At 40.9% G+C, this 16,129-nt stretch overlaps 1 protein-coding gene and 1 long non-coding RNA gene across 2 annotated transcripts; one reads left to right on the top strand and one right to left on the bottom strand.

Moving 5' to 3' along the window:
• Positions 1 to 7,034: 7,034 nt before the first annotated feature.
• On the top strand, positions 7,035 to 12,107 carry LOC113111697 (uncharacterized). The gene is made up of 3 exons (XR_003293349.1): positions 7,035 to 7,060; positions 7,925 to 7,972; positions 10,198 to 12,107. It is a non-coding gene; the product is annotated as an uncharacterized LOC113111697 (long non-coding RNA).
• Positions 11,833 to 15,407, bottom strand: socs3b (suppressor of cytokine signaling 3b). The gene is made up of 2 exons (XM_026276704.1): positions 15,203 to 15,407; positions 11,833 to 13,920 (listed from the first exon to the last, which is right to left on the bottom strand). The coding sequence occupies exon 2, from the start codon at positions 13,744 to 13,746 to the stop codon at positions 13,087 to 13,089; it is 660 nt and encodes a 219-aa protein (XP_026132489.1). The 5' UTR covers positions 13,747 to 13,920; positions 15,203 to 15,407; the 3' UTR covers positions 11,833 to 13,086.
• Positions 15,408 to 16,129: the final 722 nt, after the last annotated feature.

Here is a 16,129-nt window from a genome sequence, read left to right on the forward strand (position 1 = left end):
AGAAAATAATATATTAGAATATATCACAATATATTTTAAGAAATATATTGGTAAATATATTTTCCTTTTGTAAGGGCAGTTAGGTTAGTTGTTCACCTCTTTGTTTGGATGATGATCACATCCTCTCACGTCTCTGGGGAGTCACCTCCTCACTCAAGATGAGTGTGAATATATATTTTATTTATGAAATATAATGGTTTATTTTTAAAGAAAAACGAGTTTTCAAATGAATGTGCTTTCTAGCATTAATATAATGCTACTATAGCAACAATTTAGTACAGTCCATTTCACAAAGTCGCATTTTAATTTTTACATCTGACACAAACTTTCCACGCAAGCAGTTCAACTAAGAATGCATCACTACTGAGTAAGCTAAAGATATGATGAAATAATTCTTTAAGTTTTAATAGAGGAGTAGATGGTCGTAGTAAGTTGATTATTTCACTGTTTTGTTATTGTTTGTTGCTGTTCAAGTTGTTCTAACTTAAAATAATGCATCTGTAAAATGGGTCGCAATGTCAGGGAATGGGTTGCAATAAGCTTGTGTTTCATTGTAAAGCAGACACGATTGTGTATTTTTGCTGGTTGTGGTAGTATCACTTGTCTGTATTTGTAGTAAAACTGTTGCATAAGACATATTATTTCCTAAATGTCAGATTTTCGAATTTGTTGCCTATAGGTTTTTGTTTAATTCAGTAGCTAATCTGCTATCTGTATTTGCTAAGTATCTTTTAATAGGGTCATTCACTCAGAACGCATTTCTCATTCCACTGCTGTACTTTTCCATTGTATTTCAAACTTGCTGTGGCCATCTTTGAATTTGTGTTTGAATGATGCACTCTCTTCTTAGGTCTTTATAGCAGCTAGTCACACATAACACATCATTCTAAAACACGGCGCTCAGTTTTAAAGAAATTCAGCTCCTAAAAACATGTCTCTAGACCTTGCGATAAAAAATAAAACAACCACCTGTCTCGCGACCAAAACAGTATCTGTATGAACCAAGTATTCTAATATTAGTGGGCAGGTTTGTTTGCGGTATGACAAACACGTGTATAGACCACTTTTACTTTGTGCAACGCCATCGGCCCCTTTCGTTACCTCAGCTACCCTCTCATCAGTGCTGTGCTGGTGCCGGCTCTGGTACAGTATAAATAGGCTACATCTATGGCTCAACCTGGCAGAGATGAGGGACGCCAACAAAGTTCACTTTCTTGACACCCCCATCTCGGCGACACTATCGAGGACTTTGCCCAGCAGTTCTTGGCAGTGCAGTGACAGATTGAAGCGATCCAGCACATCTTGCCCCGGGGTGATCCTCCAGCTGTCACCACTCTGCCGTAGGCCATGCCTCAACCTGCCAGTCACAGAGGGTGCCTTCCTGCAGCCTCTAGAGGTCCCATGCTGAGACCACATCAGCACAACTTGGCACCATTGCAGATACATTGATTGTTCTTTATGTGCCACTTGCACGGAGCTTGGGAGCGTGGCTTGGGCTGCCCAACCCGTACAGCTGGCTCATTCAGACAATCCAACTCAGCTACATGATTCAGTTGGCCAGATGACCCCCAAGGTTCAGCAGTGTCCACGAAACTTCAGTGGCAGACAAAGATGCTGCTGTCCTGCTCGAGGAGATTGCTGTCCTACTGGCAAAGGATGCAGATGAGCCTGCCCCTTCAGCTGAGATGGAGTCGGGGTTTTACAGCCCTTATTTCATCATGACCAAGAATGGCAGTGGTAACCTTCGGGCCCTTCACAAGTTACGATTCAAGATGCTAATGCAGAAGTGCATCATCAGATGCATCCAGCCCCAGGATTTTTTGCAGGGATTGACATGAAGGACGCTTACTTTCATGTCTTGATCCTTCCTCAACATAGGCTGTCCAGGCCCATTCATGAAAGCAGTTGTGTGATCACAGGGACCTGGTGCTTCGGCACTTCAGCCAGTTGGGACTTTGGGTCAACTGGGAAAAGAGCAAACTCTCCCCAGTGCAGAGAATCTCTTTCTCTGTGTGGAGTTAGACTTGTTGAGAATGTTGGTGCGTCTCACCAACAAGCATGCCCAGTCAGTGATGAACTGCCTGAGTTCCTTCAGAGGCAGGACAGTGGTAAGACTGACACACTTTCAGAGGCTCCTGTGGCATATGCCATCAACAGTCACACCACTCGGATTGCTTCATATGAGACCACTTTAGAACTGGTTACACTCCCAAAATCACGAGATGAACAATTTGCATGCCATGTCCTCCTCTGGAGTCAGATGCAGCACAAATCACTGCGCACCCTCCACATTCGGGGAGAGCTCAGTAGTGCAGCTGACACATTCTCATGACAGGTCACATTGACCAAAGAATGGCAACTCTATGCCCAGACAGCTGATTTAGAGTCGATTCGGGAAAGCCCATGTAGAACTGTTTGCTTTCCACGAGTCCTTCCATTGCCAGGTGCATTAGCTGGCCTCAGGCTCTACACAAGTATGCTTTTCCCCCAGTGAGCCTTTTCACACAAACACTGTGTAAGGTCAGGGAGCACAAAGAACAGTTCTTGCTGGTTGCACTTTACTGGCACACCCAGGTTTTCGGAACTCGGGCTCCTTGCGACAGCTCCTCCCTAGCACATTCCCCTGAGGAAGGACTTTCTTTCTCAGGAGCATGGCATGCAGCCATGCCTGGATTTTGGAACCTCCACGTGTGGCTCCTGAATGGGACGCAGCAGACTTAAGTAGTCTGCCACCGGCAGTAGTAGACACCATCACTAAGGCTAGAGCTCCCTCTATGAGGAAAGCCTATGCACTGAAGTGGAGTCTTATTGTGAACTGGTGTCCTTCTCACCGAGAAGAACTGGTGAGAAGTTCTTCTCGGTGAGAAGACCCCTGAAGATACACGGTTGGAGTAGTGCCTCACCGAGAAGACCCCTGAAGATACACGGTTGGAGTAGTGCCTTCTTTCCTGCAAGAAAGATTGGAGCATAGGCTGTCACCCTCCACCTTAAAAGTATATGTGGTTGCTATTGCAGCACATCATGATGCAGTGGATGGCCAGTCCATTGGAAAGAACAATCTCATAGTCAGGTGGTTGAGGGGTGCCAGAAGGTTGAATCTGCCTAAGCACCCTTGGTGCCCTCCTGGGATCTCTCTACCATCCTGGCTGGCCTTCAGAGGAATCCCTTTGAGCCGTTGGGTTTAGTTAAGCTTAAATTCCTGTTTGCTAAGATCTCACTTCCATCAAGAGGGGTCAGGGACCACCAAACATTTTGGTGAGTGAAGAGTGCCTTGTGTTTGGGCCAGTTCACTCTCATTCAGTGTTAATGCAGTGTTATAATTTTTTTTTAAACTTTACCCCTTCAGTTGCTGAGTGCATTATTTCAGATTGCTAGTTCGCATTTTGGTAGTCTATCCATCCACTGCAGCTGACATACTGAAACTAGATATGCGAACGTCCCTTATCTGATTGCAATCCAATGACAGGGATGCACATTTTGAAGGACAAGACAGTAGCCTATAGGATGTATTTTGAATGTCCGGTACTCCACAAATAACATTATAGTCCCGTCTCACCTTATTATAGAAGACGCAGCATAAATGTTCGTGTCTTCGACACAGATTTTTTTATTAATTAGTATTTTTCGTCCTCATCTTTGTTGACAAAATTAACACTGCTCTCACCTTGTCCTGAGACCCCGGCCTATATACATGCCCAAGGTTCCCGCCATGCCTTTCCGTGATCAGGTGGTGAACTTGAAAGCACTGACCAGAGGATGGCCTACTGGATAGTTGATGTCATTGCATTGGCGCACCAGTCCCAAAGCGAGGCCTGCCCCCTAGGGATAAGGGCTGGAGTGTCACTTCCTCCTATGCATTGGCGCATGGAGCATCTCTGGTAGACATCTTTAGAGCTGCGGGCTGGGCGACACTGAACACCTTCATAAGATTCTAAAGCCTCCATACTGAGCCGGTTTCTTCCAGTGTGTTGGGTAATAGGTAATTGGCAGGAAGGACCAGCCGGTGTCACGGTTGCTGCACCATTCCCCCTCACAAGCTCCTTTCTCTCTCAGTTGAGTTCCCTGGACGCCAAACCCTGGCTTAGCATCCTCCAGTCAGTCTCAGCGAAGCAGTCTGATGCCAGGCCCAGTATTGGTGTTAGCTTGCCCAGGTCTTCGGTCAGCCCCTATACTGGGCTAGGTGTCCATATGGCTTGATCCCCTGCAGGCGATCTCATATGTGTATGCTTCCCTCTAGGTGAACCCGTGTTTTCCTTTTGACTCCCATTCTGTCAGGCTCTGCTGGCAGTGGTTCCTCCCTACTCTCAGATAGGACCTTCCTCATAGTCCTATTCCATATGTAGTACTGCCCCGGTCAGTCCATATTAGTGTCTCCACATGATACCTCCCTACGGGTAGAATTAGCCTCTGTAGCACCCTTTCTCTGAGGGGCAGCTGTGGCCTACACAGACAGCAAGCAGATTCGGCACAGATCCACGCAGGCCAGATGTTAGCCGGTTCTGGGCCGAAACTACTTGCTGTCTAGGTAATGGTTAGAGAGTTGGATTTGTAAACCGAAGGTCGAAGGTTCGAGTATCGGTGCTGGCAGAAGTTGTAGGTGGGGGAGGGAGTTAATGAACAGTGCTCTCTTCCACCCTCAATACCCATGGCACTGAATGCCCAGTTGCTGGGTACTGGATATATAGCTGCCCACTTCTCTTGGTGTGTGTTCGCTTCTCACTGCTGTGTGTGTGCACTTGGATGGGTTAAATGCAGAGCACCAATTCCGAGTATGAATTACCATACTTGGCAAATGTCACGACTTTCACTTTCACTGAAAGGCTAGCTTCCCCATTGTTGCTGCCAAGCTGTAAACAACAAACAGGAAAGGCATGAAACACCTTCCATTAAGGTCGAAAATCCCTTCTCTTAAATTATTTGCTATGATAAGAACATGCTGATGCTTTTATCCAAAGCGACTTACAATTGCTATATATGTCAGAGGTCGCACACCTCTGGAGCAACTAGGGGTTAAGTGTCTTGATCATGGACACATTGGTGACTACATGTATATATATATATATATATATATATATATATATATATATATATATATATATATATATATATTTATAATGCGCATCCAAATTATTTCCAATCTTTAAAGTGTAAGTTGCATGCATTGTGCAGTGGTAAAATCCATGGACATTCTTCCATTTTCCATAAGAATGTGGTGACAGATTTTGTTTCTTTATGAACTACACTGATGGTCAATCAAACATGCACTAATATTGCATGACAATGAGATAATGCATTTTAAATATGAACGTTCAACAAGCAAAATTGTGTGGACGTTGACACAAACAAAGCAAAAATTGAGGGGATACAGAAGGAGAGGGTGTCGAAAGAAAGCAAGCAGTGAGGAGGGGTTGAAATGAGTTCTTACAGTAAAGGAACGTGTAAGTTTGTGCATGAGCTCCCGCTCTGCGCCTCCCCTTCCTGTCTAAATGTGTCCTCTCTCTCTCACTCACATTGCAAGAGCAGTAAAGAGTCAACTCAATTAAAGAGCCTCTTTCCTGGAAACTGGGCTCTGATGGCACAGGGAGGTATGAAGGGAATGGGAACCATGTGTGTTAGATGGGGAGGGGGATAGTTGGACTTTGTGTGCATGCGTGCATACAAGGAAGACAGCATTAAGAATAGCATTAAGAACAGGAGACAAATAGATGGAAATTAGGACATGGAAGGAGTGGGAATGACAAAACAAAAACACAACCTTACGGCCCTAGTGTCAGTTTGAAGTCAGGACAAAGGGAATCTCTGCCCTTTCTCTTGCTCACTGCACGGCGGCCCCTTCTCTTCCTCTCTCTCTTTCTCTCAGACATACTCAAGCAATTCCTCAAACCATTAGCTGTTTGACCACAAAGTCACTGTTGTAAATCTGTCCCACGAGGCCTCTTTTCATCCCATCCTGCATTCTGTGACCCCTCTCCCCCAGGGAACACAGGTCCAACCAACAGCCCACTTACTCAAGCATGCAGAGCAAACAGGGCCAACCAGTAGCACTTGCACAAAGTGGACTGTTCATGTTAAAGACACCTAATCTGGTTCAGTATCTTCTCTCAGACAGGAGAGAAAGTAATTTAGAAATTCAGCATCTGACTTTAATATACTGAATGTTTTATACAAGACACATTAATGTTTTCCTTCATCTTCTATGCCTGCCCAGTGGTATCACAATGCAAAAAATTTGTGCCTTGTGCCTCTGAAGAAAAACTATGTAATTTCTGCACCACTAGCAGCTCAAATAATAATTGCAAATAAATGCTTCCACAAAGTTTGATCCAAAGCCATGATCAAAAGCTAGAATCCGAGAAGTGATAAAATACATTTTTCAAGGCTGGTAAGAAATATTTATGGCCAGCTTTATAAAAATATATACGTCATAAAAATTAACATAAAATATTTTTTTGGGGAAAAATGTAGACTATAAAAAAATTTGAAGGTAAAAAAATAATAGTAAGTAAGAAATGGTTATTGCTATATATATATATATATATATATATATATATATATATATATATATATATATATATATATATATATATAGCACTAAATAGTAAGTAATAAAATGAAAATTAAATAATGTGTTTGGAATAACGGCGTTTAAAAAACGGCGTTAGGTAACGACGTTATTTTTTCAGTAACGGGGTAATCTAACTAATTACTTTTCCCGTCGTTACAACGCCGTTGATATTACTGGACGTTAAATGCGGTGCATTACTATGCACTGATTTAATAAACTATGCAATCCGAACGCACCCCTGGCTCACAGCGAGTGAGCAGGTGGGTTAATAACGAGATAAGCGATTTTGATTGGCTAAGGCAGAGTCATGTGTTTCATGGTAGCCAATCAGAGACAGTTTTTTTACACAGATGCCAGCACACGTGCCAGCGGCGCCAAACACACACACACACACACACACACACACACCTGCGACGCAACAGCTAAACAGAGATTCGCAGCTGCAGCAGAGATGGCGAGCCAGGAGCAATCCGATGAAAAGTTGGCATTTTCAAGGTGGAGATATAAGCAGTACTTCAAATTCATTGTGGTCAAAGGCAAGAACGTGCATGTAATGTGTGACACACGCATATACAAAGCTAGTGGCCAAAAACACTTTTCTTACAAAGATAATACTAGAAGTGCAGGATAAAGCTCTTGCTGTCTGTTGACGTGCAGTAAATACCTAAAGTTATGTACGAACACCTGTCTGTTCTATTTCAACTGACTTGTGAAAACTGCTAAAAAAAATAAATAAATAAAAATTATTATTTGACATATAGCAATTTTTTTTACAGTAACGCAAATAGTAACTTTCCCTGGTGACGAGTTACTTTTATTATAGAGTAATTCAGTTACTAACTCGGTTACTTTTTTGAACGAGTAGTGAGTAACTATAACTAATTACTTTTTTAAAGTAACGTTCCCAACAGTGTCACATTTTCAAAGCTAGTGAGAATTTTTATGGATGACATTATAAAAATATATCTGATTCAAATTTAGATATAAGAAGTGAATAAAGTATAATTTAAAATAAATAAAAACAATACAAATAAAATAATTTTAAGACTTTTAAGATCATCTTATACTGTTTACAGTTCCTAGCTTTTAACTTCACTCCATTTCAAATGCAAAATCTCAGCAGTCATTAATGAGCACTATTCTTTTATAGCACTCCTTTAAGCTAAGCTTTTAAAAACTCACTGTGTACACTTCAGTCTGTAGGCTCATGGCCTCCCAGACAACATTGTTTTAATGGTTCTTAAAAGTTCAATCACTGTCTGGACAACTAAGATTTTGGTATGGAGATTAAGGTTAGGTTCCTAATTTTTCTGTAGTATTTCTGCAGTGTATTCTAGCACAATATGTATTTTACTCTAGGGATGTAATAAAGTGCTTGGACTCCGAAACGATGAGGTTGCAGAAAGGGTGAGCAAATGTTTTTTTATTTTATTTTTTTACAATGTAAAATACTTGTCTCTACAAGTGTATCTTGAATATGTGTGTGCAAGTTTTAATTTTTTTAGTTTACATTGTGTGAAAAATATAAAAATGTATAATTTCTAGCATAGTAGACTACCATTCAGAAGTTTAAATGTTAGTTGTCTAGAATTCATCATAACTAGAAAGAATGCCAAAAGAAAAATAAAGCCAAATCCAGACATCTTAGGCAAATTAGACACCCAGGCAGGACATGTCTGGGAAAAGTGGATGTATAATCAACCTAACAGAGTTTTTGGAGAAAATACAGAAAGTAAATCACTAATAGATTTGCACTGACCCTGAACTGACTGCTCCAGCAATTATTGAGTTATTGTGTTGAGTTTTGAACTGTGCAGTATGTTTTTACCATAGTGTAACTTCTTATTTGTGTAAAGATCAAGAGCATTTTGATTCTCCATTTCATCACCTCTGTAAGTGATTTTGCCTCTTAAGTGTATTTAATTTTTAAAGATTTTATGATATATTTTTGTTTTATGAAAAAAATGTTGATTAAGAATATAATATGATGCAGTGTACAATCAGCTACTGTATACCATGCAATGAAGAAAATTTCACTGTGCACAGTTTAGTTTAATGTGCATGTATGAGAGAACATACTATATAAAAGTACTGTACATGCCAAGATCACCTATTGCCGATATTCAATGCTGATATTGTCATAGCAACCGGCCCACATCTGGCCCGCATCAAATCCATGCGGGCCAAATGTGGGCCAGATCTGGCCCGAAACTGCTTGCTGTCTGGGAAGTTAAGCATGCAAGTGCTAATTATACGGCAACAACAGAAGTACTTGAACACTTGACAATATTTTCTTAAGCGAAAAAAGGGAAAAAGGAGCAACAGATCAAGAAAAAAGGTCCACCTTATTTGTTTTTAGAAATTACCAGCAGTGTTTTGATGACAGCCAGAGCTTGTTAGTTTGCCATTTTGCTTTCAATAGGACAATTTCAGTGACATGTTAACATTATGTTTTCATTCTGCGTGATTATAGGCAGACATGATTACAGACTTTATAAAGATGTTGTGTTAAAGTGCGTTTCACAACATACATAGGCCTAGCCTATATGAACGCGCGGACACATTTGCAGAGTCTTCCCTGAGTCCCTGCCTCCCTGCAGCAGGCCAGGATGTATAAAAAATGGCCTCACATTCCTTTCCTGTTAAGTCAACCACAATATGGGACTGACACACGAGAGGATTGGACTATTTCCCAGCACACACAACCCCTCAGGAGTCCCATTACTTTCAGTCATTTAGTCAGACGCACACACAAACACACACATAATATGTCCGCGCTGCCTGGTTCACTGCATGGCTCATAACTTATCTGTTAATCGTAGTCATCAGCGTCCTCAGCAGGAGTATCAACATAGCCAGGCTTACCGTAAGTTCAGGGAAGTCGAAACATAAGCATATCTAGACACGCAGCAGGCGGTTCAGCGGAATATTGCTTCCCCAGGGTTACAGTAAGCGAAATCAGAAGTGAGCAGATAGAAGATCACAGAGATGACCTCAAATGAAGCTGGTACTGACAGCAGTCTTGAGTGTCAATTTTTTGCAATCAAGATTTATAAATCATCTTAAATGTGAATGTGTAAATAAGCTTTCCATTGGTATATGGTTTATTAAGATCGGACAATATTTGGTCGAGATACAACCATTTGAAAATCTGGATTCTGAGGGTGAAAAAATACGGAGAAAATCACCTTTAAATCTGTCCAAATGAATTCTTAGCAATGCATATTACTAATCAAAAATAAAAATTGTATGTATTTACTGTAGGAAATTTTAAAAACATCTACATGAAACATGATCTTTGCTTAATATCCTAATGATTTTTGGCATAAAAGAAAAATCTGTAATTTTGACTGATTCAATGTTTGTTTTTGTTTTTTTGATTTTTTGGGGGGATATTGCTGAAAATATACCCCAGCGACTTAAGACTGGTGTTGTGGTACAGGGTCACAAATATATTCACAAAGGCTGTGGAGAGCGCATGTTTAATGCTTAATATGCATAAAAAAATCTTGTTTTGGGAAGAGGTTGGTCAGGAACTTTGTGAACCGGGGGGCTTTGTGTTTTTCACGGGCGTTGGCTTTGACCAAATGGGGCATGGACTCACTGACTGCTGCTTTGTTTTGAAAACACAGGGGAGGGAGGAAGAGAAGGAGGAAGGCCTGAACGAGTGTGAAGAAAAGGCGGAGACTTCCCAAATACCGACCATAAAAATAACATAGCGGGAGATACCACTCAGAGTGGAGTTGTGAGAAGATCAGTAGTTCCTCGTGCGTGCATGTACATGTATTATAAATATTAACACATTTCTTGGAATCTAAACAGTCTGTGGGGTAAATCTATCTTTCTCTGGCCCTTTTGCAAAAACACACACATCATTGCTTATGCTTGGCTGTTTGGTATGAATGTGAGTGGAATTTACCCATAATGCTGAAGCAGGAACTAGTATAAACAAACAGACACATATATTATTAGGAAACTCTGATAAGAAGGGAAGTGTTTATCTCTGATAAAATACATTTTACTGTCAAAAATGAATACTCTGATTCTGTTCCAAACCTGTGTGAACTGTTTTTTGTCCACAGATTACTATTAAATTCAATAGGGTTCAGTCTTGTTTGGATGCCACTGACTTTATCGTTTGTGTTCTGCAGAAGAAAGTCACAGGTTTTGTTGTGACACGAGGGTGAATAATGCAAAAGCACAGATAAGTAATCCGAGTATGGTTATAAACATGCATTTATTTTCCATTCTGCAAGGAACTGATATTCTATTTGAATTTTAATGTGTAACTATTCAAATGAAAAATTAAGGAAGCTAAAGAGACTGGTCATTGAAAACTTTCCAGGATCTTCTTTAATACTAGTATATAGTCTGGATTTATTTTATAGTTCAGTTAACTTTCATTGTAATAGTTCTTCAAAATATCAGATAGGAATCCACTGATATAACCACACCTTTTCACATCAGCACTAATGATTTAAAAAATACTTTGATTGTCAAATAAAAACGTGGTTATCTTTTAATTGCACAAGCACTTTTGTACTTTTATGATTAAAAGTCTGCACTGTAAGTCAGAAATCTTATCGTGTCAAGCTCTATTGGGTACACTCAGGACGTTTATCAAGGCCTATTGATTTTTTTTCCACTTAGGCATTTAATGGTTTGTGAGTTACAACTTTTACTATGTGTTAATTACCCTCTAATATGAGGACGGAGATCTGATAAAAGCCTTTAGTTAAATAGAGAGAAAATTAATTAAGAGAGTGGCTAATCAATTAAATAAGTGGAAGCATACAAGAAATGCACAATCTGCAAAAAAAATTGTATTGTAACCTTAAACAGAGGGGCAATATTAATTAAAAAGAATATATTTAAAAAATAAAATGTAAATATAAGAGTTGAACATATGTGTTGTGTGCATTTTACTCCCTGATTTTTCCAGTGAGGAATGACCAGGATTAATCCATAAAGATTATGAAAAAGACTTTGATGAGGCAGATGTTTTAACTGATCAAAAGAGAAAGCATAGAGTGACATCCTGTACACATTACACACACCTCAAGATAAGCCTCAGACCTGTTTTTCTGAAAACAAGAGCAGTTGTGGCATCTTCATCTGTGTATGTGATTATATATATGACTGGAGGAAAATCTTGTCTGCAGTAAAGGCCACATTAAAAACCATGCATATTTGAATTACATGCAGCCTGAGGCCAGAGAGAATACCAATGGCTTTATACACACAAGAATGCGAGGCACATGTCTGGGTCCATTTTGTAAAAATAGTGCTCTTTAATATAAATTATGGAAATATCTTATAAATATAAATATGTGCAAAGTTTCTTGCTGCATTTTCTATGTTAATGCCTTTGTTTTCTGATCTTCAAGCTTGCACTGCGGTCATCAGACCAGACCTTAAGGTGAGACATCTTTATAAAAGACAGAGTAAAAAACATGCTGTCCTGTTGGTGGCCACACATGTAAACACCTTGATTTGACAAAATATGAACAACAAAAAAAAATGAAAAGAGTAAAAGAATCTACAAGTGAAACCATAAGCCCTTCCATAGACTCATAATACATTCATTGAATAGCAGACGTCAAGTCCTGCTAGTGAAACAAACACTGTGTCGTTGTTATTGAATGAGGATTTGAAGCACACAAAGTACGAATGCTTCTCCGTGTGATCAGAGAAGCACGGTCCTTCATGTCGAACACCACAGTAAATAAGTTACTAAAGATTTTTCATACTGTGCTTGTATTTGCTTCACAGTATATGAATGACAATTCATATATACGCTCATATCATTAACAATGTTCAGCCTGCCTTATCCTAGCACAAATGAAACCACTGTTTGCTTTGGCTCCGGTCACGAACAAAGTAACAACAGTCCACTGAGGGGCCGTCTTCTCCAGAGAGGGCTAAGAGAGGTCAAAGGCCTGCGGTAACAGATAGGATCAATACGTTCGCTCTAGTCCTTTTCCTTGACCCCGCACACAGTCACCGTAGCAGACAGTGTCGGTCGTGAGCGGTAAGTAGCCACCCCGTTTGCGCCCCCACGCCCACTTATGAGGCAATTACACTTGGCAAGAAGCAGTGGAAATGTGTACGTCATCGCAAATACCCAGCTCTTGCTCCTTCCTTCCAGGAGAAAGTCAAAAAAAATGTTGAGCTGGAGAAAACAGACATGAGAGAGTGTCTCCCGATCGATGATGAAGGCCTGGACCGTGGCCATAGCAGCACACTTAACTCCTGTACTGATCAACTAACGCTCATGTTTATCTTCAGCAGTCCAACTGGCCACAAAAAAAACGCGGAAGTCCTTTCGTGTCGACAGCTGCCGAGATGTCAGATCCACTCGAGTGGGAGAATGTATCTCGTGCTGTCCTTCAAAAGTTCACAATCCAGAGGTCGAAGGCACAGCTGGCCCGCAATACTGACAGACGCCGAGGTCAGGGGAGCGATAAACTCCACTTAAGCGCCTTATTCTTCTCTTCCCATCTGAAACCCAACAAGATTAGCTAGATAGGAGCGTCGTACTCCTGGAGGAACTCTTGGAGTGGATGAGGCAGCTGGTCCTGTTTGGTGGACATGTCTATATGACCGTTTAAAGTCTTTCGACATAGGTGCTGCAAGCTGGACATGCTAGATGCCAGTGGACGCAGTAGCTCCAAAGGGATCTTCTCACCACCAGAGTAGATGTAGTAGGCGCTTCCGTCGGCCGCACTTCCACCTTCTCCCACGGCTTGGACTTTCGATGAGGTCCCCGTCTCGGTCGATGGCATATAATGATGGATGAGTTTGAGGACACAATCGAAGCGTGGCACGGCCTGCTCGCTCCGGGGGTCAGTCTGCAGGAAGAAGGAGACGGAGTCGCACTGGATGCGCAGGTTTTTGGTGCCTGTGCTCGTTTTGACGCTGAGTGTGAAGAAGTGGTGGTGGTCAGAGCTATCACGCACCAAGAAGGTGCCCGGGGGTTCGGTGCTCAGCAGCGCACTGGCCTCTTTCCCGCTCACGGTGCTCCAGTAGAAGCCGCTCTCTTGCAATTTGCGCAAAGCCGCGATCACCATCTGATACTGTGCCCGAGAACTGAACGTTTTGTACCGGTGGGGGGGCAGGCGCACGCCGCCTTCAAAGGGGCTGCTGCTCATGGCGCTGTCAAACCTACTGTGCGTTACCATGGCTCTCTGCCCGCCCCCTGTACTGCCCGGCAACCACTGGTGCTCGGGGTCCAGGGCCGAAGGGCCGTCCCAGCCAGGGTGCTCATGCACCGGAGAGCACCAACACAACGCCCAGAGCTCTGGCACCTCTTCCACATCCAGACGAAATGACGCCTCGGTGGGTATGGAAGGCAGCTAAAAGAAAAGCCAAATAAAAAATGTCAGCATCAATCAAACAGTGAGAAGAACAGAAGCCAGTGCCAGCAGACTTACATCTGCTATGACATCACTTTTATTAGAGCCATTCATAGTTCTAATAACAGGATTGGTTGTTTCTCACATGTGCTCCTTATCATTAAAGCCCAACCCTTCCTCTCCAAAGAAACATCACATTATCGCATCAGTGATATAATCGTCCCATTTGGAGATAAACAAACTTCTACTTATTTAATTAGTGTCTGTTTTTTTTACTATGATTATTTTTCAAGTAATTCAGTAGTAGTGAAATCCTACTTTTCTACTAGTCACCGTTCCAATGCATCTGGTGTTTGCCAATGCTGATGGTACATTTCCCAGCTTTACTAGTACTATTGCTACTAGTCAACCTCCCAAAAATCCTGATAATGTTTTTTTTTTTTTTTTTTTTTTTTTAATTTAATGATATACACAGGAATCTGTAGTTTATATCAACTACTCCCATTTCACTAGTCTAGTACATAAGTCTATGTTGCTGGTACCTATTCCAGTTTTACTAATACTATAGCATCTAGTAAGACTATTGATAACACATGATTCAAGTTAGTGGATTCTATAGGAATCTGTGATTTAAATATCAACTTCCCACTAGCATGTTGTTCCATATTCTAGTTCTTAGTACTAATGGTAGATAAGCAAGCAATCCAATATCTTTTAGTTTTACAAGTCACTATTAGATTAGAAATGTGTATAAGTAAGATAGATGCGAAATAAAGTTAAAACTGCTTGCAGTGGATAAATTAACTAGTTGCTAATCGAAGCTTTATTTTTAGTCCAAGCTCAACCGTGTAAACCCGATATTGACTTCGATCGCTCTCTTGGGCTATTAGAAAACAGATTATGAATGAGGTCCTCCAGTTCGTTGTGAATAACCCAATTTCTCATTCATGACACACTGTCTCGGTCTCGTATTACACTGTAAATACCCCTTAACTCTCCTATCCTAACTGGAATAGAAATTCACCGATTTATTCTGGTTACTGAGGTCGTTAAATCCGACTCGATCGCATATATAACTAAAGCAGACTTCAAACTATTAAACTGTGCATTATCTCGCATTACAAAGCTGAACAACACAGTTTAATAGATATGGATACGATGTAGCACAGTAGGCTACATACGAGGCATGCATAACAGTCCGATATAATAATATATGCATACATTTCTAATAGATTCTTAATAATTCCAGTGCGTTAGAATAAAGCGCAAAACGTCGTTTTACCTTCAAAGCTTTATCCGACTCAATCTTGGGAGTTTTCTTAGAACATTGCTCCTTTTGTGATTTCCTTACAAGCGCTTATGCAAAATAGACCTTCTTTTAAAAGAATAAAGATCGGTTTCATGACAGTTTTTTAACAGTTGATCAGAGATCAGCTGTGTGAAAGTCTATCAGAGGTAGAGGTTCGTGCCATCGAGTTGAAGTACCGATATTTCTAAAGGCTCCACCCCTTGTGTTCCAGTAAAGCAACCACACACACACACACACACACACGCACGCACGTGGCGGATTGCCAATAAATAATCAACGTGACCCTTTTTTACGGGATTTCTTCCCCCTCCCTTCCCTGATCACACAAGGTGAAACGTTGCATTGCCCTTGCGGATATAAATGCGGTCGGTGTGTTATGACTGATGATTTCTGACCACACACATGTTGCATATTATTCAGTTTTATTGGTCTATTTTATTTATTCATTTATCGGTTCTGCAGAGTCCCGTGTGAGTGTCGTTTACAGTCAGACTCGTGAAGGGACGTTTTGCCAATTAAACGAATGTCATATTATTGGGACTTATCTTACATAGGGTTATTCGAAATAGAATGCAAGTCTATATGCTAAAGTTACGCAACAATTTTCTATGTAATAGTATAGTATAGTATAATATAGTATAGTATAGTATAGTCGCATTTATAAGGCTGACTCTGGGTTACTGGCTGGATTTGTTCCATACGCCATCTATAGGATAACAGCAGTAAACCACCTATATAAAAAAAGACAACTAGACATTAGGGATATTCTTGCATTAATAAATTAACCGATCAGAAGTGTATTGTATATATAATATAATGATGTAACATATAATATTAAAATCACACTGTCATAGTGCAGAGTGCATTAAATGAATACAGTTAGCTTCCAGCCATAAATAT

Source organism: Carassius auratus, chromosome 12, assembly GCF_003368295.1.
Source record: "Carassius auratus strain Wakin chromosome 12, ASM336829v1, whole genome shotgun sequence".
Lineage (NCBI taxonomy): Eukaryota > Metazoa > Chordata > Actinopteri > Cypriniformes > Cyprinidae > Carassius > Carassius auratus.